Source organism: Opisthocomus hoazin, chromosome 9 (genome assembly GCF_030867145.1).
Source record: "Opisthocomus hoazin isolate bOpiHoa1 chromosome 9, bOpiHoa1.hap1, whole genome shotgun sequence".
NCBI classification, from domain to species: domain Eukaryota; kingdom Metazoa; phylum Chordata; class Aves; order Opisthocomiformes; family Opisthocomidae; genus Opisthocomus; species Opisthocomus hoazin.
In genome coordinates, this window is record NC_134422.1 from 23,101,307 (window position 1) to 23,112,408 (window position 11,102).

Sequence of the window (11,102 nt, forward strand, 5' to 3'; positions counted from 1 at the left end):
TGTAGTCTGCTATTGAACTGATGTCTGGTTTAGCTTAAGTGCCTTAATAACTGAGAAATCAGTGCAGCTTGTGCAGCACATCGGCCACAAGTGTCTGAGGTGTAGCTCAGCAGCCTGTGATTACTGTAGCTGTCTTCCTATGTTTTCTGTGCAGCGTTGTTCTCATTTTCTTACTGACTTCGATGTTGTCACAGAATCACAGAATAGTAGGGGTTGGAAGGGACTGGGGAGCCCAGAACTGGACGCAGTACTCTAGATGAGGCCTGACTAGGGCAGTGTAGAGGGGAAGGAGAACCTCCCTCGTCCTGCTGGCCACACTCTTCTTGATGCACCCCAGGATCCCATTGGCTTTCTTGGCAGCCAGGGCACACTGCTGGCTCATGGTTAACCTGTCGTCCACCAGGACACCCAGGTCCCTCTCCACAGAGCTGCTCTCCAGCAGGTCCACCCCAAGCCTGTACTGGTGCATGGGGTTGTTCCTCCCCAGGTGCAGGACCTTGCATTTGGCTTTGTTGAACCTCATCAGGTTCCTCTCTGCAGCTTTCCAGCCTATCCAGGTCACGCTGAATGGCAGCACAGCCTTCTGGCGTATCTACCACACCTCCCAGTTTGGTGTCATCAGCAAACTTGCTGAGCGTACATTCTAACTCTTCATCCAGGTCGTTGATGAAGAAGTTAAACAAGACTGGGCCCAGTACTGACCCCTGGGGGACACCACTTGTTGCCAGCCTCCAACTAGACTCAGCGCCGCTGATGACAACCCTCTGAGTTCTGCCATTCAGCCAGTTCTCAATCCACTTCACCGACCACTCATCCAGCCCACACTTCCTCAGCTTCCCTAAGATTGTCACTACAATCTTTTTCTCAGTTGGAGATTTTTAGGAGTGGTCTTGCCTGTTTTCAGGCTGATAGTGTATATAAATGAAGATTTCCTTTGATTACTTACCTGTAAATGGTCCTGATTTTAGCCCTTTACCTGTTTTGATGCCTTGCAGAAGGTTGCTTTGAACAGTCTGTTGTCTGAGATGTCCAGAATAACATACTCGAGTTCTCAGGAGCATTGCGTTAATGATGGATGTTTGATAGGGGCCCGAGATGTTTGTATTTGAGTTCTTACCCTGTTGTCTTCTGCAAGGGCACAAAGACGGCATCTGCAGAACTGGCGGGTCTCAAGTTGCGGCAGGTTTAAGTTGTCTGATTTACAGGTCATACAAAAGAATGGTAATGGCTGTTGTGTAGTTCTGTGTCTCGTTCATTCTAGATGTGCTGCTGAATGTTCTGGATTCTGTGCTGATCTCTTCTGTGCTTTTCAGAACTGAGTTGTGAGACAGCTTTCTTCCAGTTTGTCCACAGATCTCAGTTACTGCTGACTTAAAAACAACTAGCATATAAATAATTATTCAGCTTTTTCATTCACTTGTATTAACTGTTGTTCTTTCAGCCTTAAGGAACCTTCCTTGTATTTTGCTGAGAGTGAGAAATTGAGTAAGAAATTAATCTTCATGCTCAAAAAGGGGTGCTTTTTGTGGTTTTGATGGAAGCATCGAAGCAGGAATTGAGTGTAGATTAAGCAAAGCAGACTACTTGAAATATTAGCAGTTACAATCTAATCACTTGAAGTAGAGGGTAGAGGTGATGCGCTTTGCTAGACATGGTGCATGTTGGACACTGAAGGAATTTTTCAATTCCAGTAGGTAGGCCATTAAGCTATTAATATGAGGCATTGGGGGTTTTTTCCCCTCCTAATAAAAGAGAAGAGATAATTTTCCTGAGGCACCACAGTTACCACGTTTTTCCACATTTGGGTATAGTGTCTCCAAAGGGTGAAGCTGGTTTAAGCTGGTAGCACAGCCAAAAGAGAAAGGGGGAACCTCCTCGAAGGGACGCGTGCTCGGTACCCAGTGTTGCTGACCTCCAGACTTGCTGGTGGTTTAAATCAACACGCTCTCTGCAAGGGAGATGACTTAGGTAAAGATGTTATGAAAAGAAATGCATGATGGAAGGCGTAGTGTGGGAAATTTTCTGTATGGCAACAGGTCTGCTATTGTACACCAGCTACTATGAGGAGTACTTGGTGTTACATGCTAGTAGGATGGCCGCGACCTGGGAGAAGTTCCTGCTTGTCCATGGGAAGCTGATGGCGTGCAGCGTGCAAAACCACAGCAGAACAAAGCCGATGGCATGGGGATGGATAAACAGGCTCCGGGCTGTACAGGGGGACGCTCCAGAGAAGGAAAGGGAGTGAGTAATGCACTGGGGGACAGCCCCAGGCCAGAGGCAGCTCCTGGGGCTCTTGCCAGTTCCTGGGTTACACCACAGAACTCCACAGGCAGGGCCCAGGGCACGGCTGCCACGCAGGGAAGGATGGCAGCGGGCTGTGTCCAAACAGGCTTTCCTGCCCTCAGGAGGGCCGCTGCAGGGCCAGAGCGCTCCGCTCGGGGGCTGCTGCTGCCGCTGCTGCTGCTGCTGCTGGTGCCGCTCCCGGGCAGCCGCTCCTGGCCCCGGGACGGCCGCGCCCGACGCCGCCGTTGCGGTCAGCCTTCTCAGAATCACAGAATCACACACAGAATGGTAGGGGTTGGAAGGGACCTCTGTGGGTCATCTAGTCCACCCCCCCTGCCGAAGCAGGGTCACCTACAGCAGGCTGCACAGGACCTTGTCCAGGTGGGTCTTGAATATCTCCAGAGAAGGAGACTCCACAACCTCCCTGGGCAGCCTGTGCCAGTGCTCCGTCACCCTCAGAGGGAAGAAGTTCTTCCTCATGTTCAGACGGAACTTCCTGTGCTTCAGTTTGTGCCCATTGCCCCTTGTCCTGTTGCTGGGCACTACTGAAAAGAGCTTGGCCCCATCCTCCTGACACCCACCCTTCAGATATTTATAAGCATTTATAAGGTCCCCTCGCAGCCTTCTCTTCTTCAGGCTAAACAAGCCCAGCTCCCTCAGCCTCCCCTCGTAGGAGAGATGTTCCAGTCCCCTCACCATCCTTGTAGCCCTCCGCTGGACTCTCTCCAGTAGCTCCTCATCTTTCTTGAACTGGGGAGCCCAGAACTGGACAGAGCACTCCAGATGAGGCCTCACCAGGGCAGTGTAGAGGGGAAGGAGAACCTCCCTTGACCTGCTGGCCACACTCTTCTTGATGCACCCCAGGATTCCATTGGCTTTCTTGGCAGCCAGGGCACACTGCTGGCTCATGGTCAACCTGTCGTCCACCAGGACACCCAGGTCCCTCTCCACAGAGCTGCTCTCCAGCAGGTCCACTCAAAGCCTGTACAGATGCATGGGGTTGTTCCTCCCCAGGTGCAGGACCCTGCATTTGCCCTTGTTGAACCTCATCAGGTTCCTCTCTGCCCAACTTTCCAGCCTATCCAGGTCACGCTGAATGGCAGCACAGCCTTCTGGCGTTATCTACCACACCTCCCAGTTTGGTGTCATCAGCAAACTTGCTGAGGGTACTTTCTAACTCTTCATCCAGGTCGTTGATGAAGAAATTAAACAAGTTTTAAGTGCGGAGCGCCGGGTGGCGGCAGCGGTTCCAGCCGGGGCTTCCGCGGGGGTCGGGCCGGGCCGGGCGGCGGGGGCGGCCGCGGCACCGAAATCCGAGCGGCCGCTGCGGCCCGGCCGCCTCCCGCGGCTCTTCCAAAGATGGGCACGGGGCCGCCGCCGCGCCCCGCCCCGGCCTGGGGCCTGCTGGGGCCGGGCGGCCATGGCGGCGGCCGGGCTGGAGGGCGACGCGTACGGCTACACGGACGGCTCGCACGCCGGCGAGTTCCTGGCGGCCTTCGCGGCCTTCTACCGGGAGGGGCTGTTCACCGACGTCAGCCTGCGGGGCGCGGCGGGGGCCGCCGTCCGCTGCCACAGGGCCGTCCTGGCCGCCTGCAGCCGCTACTTCAGGGCCATGTTCACAGCCGAGATGAAAGAGAAATCTGCGCACCAGGTCAGGCTGCCCGGGCTCAGCCACGCCGTGCTGGAAGCCATCGTGAACTACGCGTACACATCGCAGATCCGGATAACGCAGGGAAACGTCCAGAGCCTGCTCCAGGCTGCGGACCTTCTCCAGTTCGCGGCGGTGAAGGAAGCCTGCGAGCGGTTTCTGGTGCGGCACCTGGACGCTGGCAACTGCGTAGGGATGCACTCCTTCGCCGAGCATCACGGTTGCCCAGAGCTGGAAAAAGAGTCTCGGAGGGTATTGCTATGGCAGTTCGAAGAGGTGTGGAAGCAGGAGGAGTTTCTGGACATTGGCAAGGAGAAGCTTTGCTATATTCTCTCCAGAGAGAATCTCAACGTTTGGAAAGAAGAGGCAGCCATTGAAGCTGTCGTTAAGTGGGTCGCCCACAACGTGGAAGAAAGAATTGAAGACATCTATGAACTGCTGAGCTGCGTCAGAGTAGACTTCGATAACATGTATTTGAGGTCAGCTTTAAGCCTACAAAAAAAATGCCGACTTAACGACCATAAGATAAGGTCACTGATATACAGTGCCCTGAAGCCCAGTCCCAAAGGTCTTTCCAGAAGACCCACAGCAGCCATGTATGTGATCGGAGGATATTATTGGCATCCCTTATCAGAAGTGCACGTCTGGGATCCTTTAACCAGCGCGTGGCTCCAGGGAGCAGAGATGCCGGATCACACCAGAGAGAGCTATGGGGTCACCAGCTTGGGACCAGACATATACGTGACGGGAGGTTACAGAACGGAGAGCATCGAAGCCCTGGACACCGTGTGGATATATAACAGCGAGAGAGACAAATGGACAGAAGGCTGTCCCATGCTTGACGCGAGGTATTACCACTGCGCCGTTTCCCTGAGCGGCTGCGTCTACGCGCTGGGCGGTTACCGAAAGGGAGCTCCCATGCAAGAAGCTGAGCTCTGCGATCCTTTAAAAAAGAAATGGCTTCCTATTGCAAACATGATCAAAGGTAGGTAAGCTGTTGTACAGCGTCTGCCTCAAATGTTGATCCTTTCACGTTTGCCACTTTTAAGTGCTGTGGAAACGTTTAAGGTTTGATCTAAGTTCTAGTGAAGCCCATGGGAATCTCGAGTTAATGTTGGGGGGGGGCCTTTGGTTCAGGTCTTTACGATCCAGACGACTGCAAACATACAAACGCTATGCTGGGCTGTGCCACAGAACACTAGGGCGGGAAAGCAAGTGGTAGTCTCAAGTTTAATTTTGCCTTCTTTCAGGAGTAAAATTTCTGTTCAAATTAGAAAGAAATCAGAAAACTGCCTGGGATTAGAGTCCGTTCAGTAGGTGGTCAAAGAGCAAGCTCCAATAAAGGGATTGTATTATTTTAATACGAGACCAGATTACTAATATTTTCTGTGCAATCCTTTATCAAGGTGTCGTCTTCATTTAAAACTTCCTGCATGCAGTTTCCTCATATTTCAGTGTATCATCAGTTCAAGGTCCTTAGTTTTATCTTTAGTGTGAGGGTAATGAAAAGCACTAATACTTGTTTCCAGCAGCCAAAACAACGATCTGTTAAAAACGTATGAATTTAGATCACAGCCTAACTAAAGGGTATTACTTTTTAATAAAATTTATAAACAATTGCACAGTTTATCATACATTTTTTTATAAGTTAATTATTTACAATGAAGTATGAAATTCTACTGTAAGTTAATGCATCATAGTATTTTTCTACATATGTGAGAGTTTTTGGAGGTACCTGTTAACAGGAAAAAACACTTGCACTCCTACAGCTTTCTTCATTGTTCGTGTATTTTCCACAAACATTGCTATTATTCTCTTTATATTTCCTTTGAAAATAGAAATGCTATGCTAATACTGTGAGCAGTTACACATTCTGTGCAGTTGTTTTGTTCTGTTTGCTGCATTAAACTTTTAAGTGCTTAAAAAACTACACTGTTTTGCTAATTTTGGTCCATTTTATCTTGCCAGATCCCTTGTTTTATTTTATTTTGTTCTCCTAGAGACAGAGTTAACATGGCTGCGTTCTATTTGTGTCCTTGTTTATACAGTAGCCTAACTAGTGATACCGTGAGAAAGACTCAGCATCAGAAGAGATACCCTGAGACACTGAATGATCTCAACTCCCATTGTCTTTGTCCTTGCCATATGAGTGACCATTAAAAATCTCTTTAACTCAGTGAAATATTGAAAGTAATTCCCTATTCCAAAACCAATGTGACAATGTGCATTTAATTACTGCATAAAAATTCAGTGAAATATTGTGTGGCTGTATTATATGCAATATGTATCAGTTACTGCAGTTTAATTGCTCTTGACTTACGCTGATCAAATAAGGTGTCTTGACAAGTTTAATTTTGCATTCAGTTAAATGCTTGCAAGCGCATTTTCACCCTAAAATACTAATTAACAAGTCATCTGAAATGAGATTATGGATGAAGGTGACCGCGGTTGTTGTGTACAGTCTGAAGGTGTGTTACGGCTCTCACACTGTGCGCAGGTGTTGGAAATGCCACCGCCTGTGTCCTGCACGAAGTCATCTACGTAGCCGGAGGTCACTATGGGTACAGGGGAAGCTGCACCTATGACAAAATCCAGAGTTACCATTCGGGTAGCAAGGAGTGGAGTGTAGTCACCACAAGTCCACATCCAGGTAAACAATAGTTTCTGTAACGAGCGTAGAGCTTGATTTGATTACTTGTATGTAGGAGCCCTGAAGTCCACTGAAGAGTTTCTGGCATGTTCCTAATAAAAGGAGCGATGTCTGTAGGACCACAAGGGCCAGAGTGGGATTGTCTCCCGTTTCCAGACTCTGGGAGGGGAAGGGAAGACCCTCTTCAAGCATCTGTTCTATAGAAATCACTATATGAATACTGAACTAAGGAGTGGTTGGCAAATATACTTTATATGAATTTTAAAAGTGTTTTCTCTATGTCCTACATTTGGTAACGGTAAGTTTTTAGAGCAGTTCTCACCAAGTACTGGTGCTCATGTCTGTATCTTCTGGGACGCCTTGAGCTTGCTTTTTACCAAGCGTAGCAGAAAACCCCGAGGTGTCTCCTAAGTTCAGTGAAGAGACTCGGCCGCCTTCAGAGGTGCCCAGTGTTTATCACGTATCTGCAGTTTAAGTTAACATTATCATGCTGAGTTGACCTGTATTCCTTTCTTCCTGAAGAGTACGGATTGTGTTCCATCGCATTACAAAACAAGATCTATTTTGTGGGCGGACAGACCACGATCGCAGAGTGCTACGACCCCGAGCAGAACGAGTGGAAGCAGATGGCTCACATGATGGAGAGGAGGATGGAGTGTGGCGCGGTTGTTATGAACGGATGCATCTATGTGACAGGAGGATATTCCTATTCGAAAGGAACATATCTACAGAGTATTGAGAAATACAACCCTGAACTGAATAAATGGGAAGCAGTGGGTAATCTTCCCAGCGCTATGCGGTCACATGGCTGTGTCTGTGTGTATAACGTGTAAACACCTAATTTTCATATTGCTGCTACAGAAAACAGCAGAGGCAGCATTCGTAACAGTACCAATTACCTCATCAATGAGATGTCTAATACAATCTCTTAGCGCACATCATTAAAAACTAAGTATCATTTGTCTAGATTTTAAACAATTCAGAAATATAAATGTGGTAACAGGATTTCCGTGTGTTTTTCAGTCCAAGCATTCTTTGTTGTGAAACTTTTCAGATGACTCTGTCTTCTAATACTTTGTGCAGCTGCATAGGAACTACTGTGAAAAACAGATTTATTTTAATTAATCACTGGGTGGAACTATAATCTGGTGCTAAGGTGAGTAAAGCCAAACAAAATACTCTGCATTTCTATGGACTGCTGGGCCTAAGATGAAATCTTTGGTACTCCACAGGTAGCTGTAGAAATGATTCACTGCCACAGGCTCAGTGTGTGGTACACACGGAGCAGTATCACTTGGGCGACTAGGTTGTCATGTCCAGAAATCACGGGTGGTTACAGGATGCCTCCCATTCTACCTTCAGATGCCAGAGCGGAGCAGAGCACAGGCTGGGAGTGAGGGAAGCAGTGTCAGGCCGCAGCCCCAGAGCACAAGCCGAAGGTGTGCGCTTGCGCTCCGGAAGGAGAGCAGTGCTCTGTGGTACGAGGCAGTTTGAGGCAGTGCTCACTTGGCCATTCTCACACTGGCAGGGCCTGTGAGAAACGAGAAGAGACTCTGCGTGGCTTTGCAGTGAGCTCTTTGGCTGATGCACAGGTGTTGATGGTTTTTTTCAGAGAACAGCCTTACCATGTAACCGTTTTCTTTAAGTCAGATTCAAGATGTGTGTCTTGCTGACATACCCCCGAGATGCACACTTCCCTGTTTTGTTTAATACCATTCAGTCCTGTCTAAAAGCGCTAAACTATGACTTGAGCAAAGGTGACAACTGAAGAGACTTGTCAAAATATGTTATGCATGGAGAAATTGAATGCTAAGTGGTCCATTGGATTGATTTATTTATTATTTATCTCAAAACGTAAGAAGAGATCTTAGAATTCTGTCCAGAAAGCAGCTCGAGATGGGGAGGAAGGTCATCATTTTGTCACCTCTTCACTGGGAGGCAGGCTCCCAGCGCAGAACGGCAGTGCCAGTGCCAGCAGAAAGCAGAGTCCATAGGTAGCACGTCAGTGGCCGGTGTTCTGACCCTGCTGTCGCCTGCCTGCTCCCCGGTTCTTGTTCTGCATCCTGCCGTGTGGGCAGCAACACAAACGCACTCGACTGCATCGTTACTGCAGTGACTTCTCAGGGTTTGCTCTCACCTTGTAGCTTGTGTAGATCCTGTGGTGCGGGGCTTGTTGCTGGCCTGGTTCCCGGAGGGAGCAAGGGGCAGCTGCGTTGTCTCGCTGTGCGTGCGTCAGCTCCCCGCTAACGCTGGGCTCGCCTGTCTGGGTTCAGATATTCAAAATACACATCTTTTTTTGGGGTTTTATGACAATTAGGAGCAAGATGGAGGAGGGGGAGAGAAGCTGAAAGGAAGGACATGAAGTACAAGATGGCAAAGCCTTCCCAGTGCCGAGGAGGTGGCTGTGAGGAGCGTTTCTGCTCACGCCTTTGCTGCCCCTCACCCAGTTCCGCTTCAGCTGCTGCGGGGCTGCGTGGTCTGGTAGCGGTGATGCGGGTAAAGAAATGCCCCGGGGAGCAGAGAGGCTGTGTGAGCCGGATCAGTTCCCCGGTCCCGCTCATGAAATGACAGCAGAAGCAGCTGTCAGACATTGGCATGAGGCAGGGACAGCGCAGGGCTGCCGCAGGGTGTGGTGGGAAGGTCCCGCACCGGCACTGCCACCAGACCGCAATTTGGTGTTACTGGGTCTGTCAGATATGATGGAAGCAGCTTTCCAAGCAGGTAAGCCCCGAGTTTATGATATTTCTTTTTCTTGATCATAAGCATTTTCAACATTTTTTGTTCTTTCACATTTTTTTGTTCTGTTTCTCACGTTTGACTGCTGGTAGCAGGTGGCACACGACTGAGCTTTGATGCGAAGCTCTGTGCTGTGTGTAGGTTCTTGTTTCGATGTCTGCGTGTCACCTTACTGTGCCAGAACCTCACGTGTGCATGGGTTCAGCGCTTTGCCTTGTCAGCCATCCCACTGAGGGCTATTTAAGGATCCAGGGTAATTTATTTAAAGACTCTAAACTGTAAAGAGGTGTGGGGGATTGAGCTCTGATGCCCTTTGAAATGCGTGGGCTGGGCAGGTGAGCAAAAGAAATAAAGCAAATTTGTTTCTTCTGGAAATCTCCACAGCTGAGGATTGTTCAAAGACGGGTGGAGATCTGAAGGACAACATCACCGGAGTGTGAAGGTGGTCTTTGCATTGGATGAAACCACAGTGAACTCAACGTGCGTGTGTGATTTTTCCATGCAAAATAAATACCCTGGACCTTCATGTTTATCGAAAAACTTGAGCAGGAGGACAGCTGCTTGTGGCTGGCCCTAAGGTGCGGGCTCTGGGTCAGCACGGTGCGTGGGCCCCAGGTCAGCATGGTGCGCAGGCCCCGTGGGAGGGGGCTGGCCTGGCGCGGGGTCCCTGGCCGAGGGCCGGAGGTGAGCGCGGCGCTGCCGTGGCAGCAGAGGCGGCCATGCGGCCTGGTGTGTGAACTGGGCAGGCACCGACGCGGGAGCCACGGGTGCAGCTGGTGCTCGTCGTTGCAGATTTCACTTGCGCGATCCCCCTTGTTCGTAGCAGAATCGGTGCCGGCACCACAGCTGTAGTGAGCGTGTCTCCGAAAATCCAGGAATAAACCTCGTTACACCAATGCAGTGTTAAAAGGCAGGCATTCTTTATTGCAGCGCTGGATGCATGGGGGATAATTCCACCGAACGTGCATACCTCATACCCCTTCCATGCAGTTTATATAAATCAAAAATATACATATTTATTTTATTTATGCATATTCAATATTATTCTCTTTGCCGATTGGTGTAAATTTCTCTCGCTTCACATTTAAAGGTATAGTTCACAAAAAATCGAGAGTGCAGACTCGAAGAGGGGTGGTCGCACCTCAGAGGCGGGTAGCCTTCAGGATGGAGGTGTGTTGTGGTGTTAAAATGATATTAAAACAAGCAAAGTTCACGAAAGGATAGCACTTTGGCAAGGTTTTGAAAGCCTGTTGGCTCAGGGGGCCAGATGAGCTGCTTGTCAGTTCTAGAGGACCATTTCTTCCCGCTTTATCATCACGGAGCAGGGCCATGGAATCTTCACTCTGCTCCATCCTTTATGGTGTGTTGCAGGGAGTTGCTGTGAGTGGATTCCTCGCATGCCTGCTGCTCTGTCCCACTCCATCATTTCTCTTGATAAAAACACAATTACTTACTATGGTTAGCATTAATGGTTGCTTAGAGAACAGACCCTCCGTCCTAATGTCCACGTGGGTCGGGTTGTACCAGGAACGTAGCAGCACTGTTCATGTTTATGGTCAACTGATTCCATCACCTTGGTTACAAGCGTCTGCAGTGTTTAATAAATGTAAATATAGCACCAGTGTACAGACACAAGCTTTTCGGTTGCTTTTTCTGTTAACTGCACAAAAACCGAGCCCCCCCCCGCGGGCAGGTGTCTGTCCCGGCCTGGGAAGGGCTGCCTGAGGCGCGGGGATGGCGGCTGGAGGGCAGCAGAGGCCGCCAGGCCCAGCCCAGCCGGCCCAC

At 49.5% G+C, this 11,102-nt stretch overlaps 1 protein-coding gene across 1 annotated transcript; it reads left to right on the forward strand.

Moving 5' to 3' along the window:
* The first annotated feature begins 3,678 nt into the window (after positions 1-3,678).
* KLHL23 (kelch like family member 23) lies at positions 3,679-7,586 on the forward strand. Its single transcript, XM_009934124.2, has 3 exons — positions 3,679-4,916; positions 6,429-6,581; positions 7,104-7,586. Exons 1-3 carry the CDS (start codon positions 3,704-3,706, stop codon positions 7,412-7,414), a joined length of 1,677 nt encoding a protein of 558 aa, XP_009932426.2. The 5' UTR covers positions 3,679-3,703; the 3' UTR covers positions 7,415-7,586.
* Positions 7,587-11,102: the final 3,516 nt, after the last annotated feature.

Bases quoted from the DNA above. Each gene is read 5' to 3' on its own strand.
- KLHL23 (XM_009934124.2), top strand. From the start codon at position 3,704: ATGGCGGCGGCCGGGCTGGAGGGCGACGCGTACGGCTACACGGACGGC. The intron at 4,917-6,428 runs GTAGGTAAGCTG...CACTGTGCGCAG, and splicing joins TATTGCAAACATGATCAAAG to GTGTTGGAAATGCCACCGCC. The intron at 6,582-7,103 runs GTAAACAATAGT...TTCTTCCTGAAG, and splicing joins CACCACAAGTCCACATCCAG to AGTACGGATTGTGTTCCATC.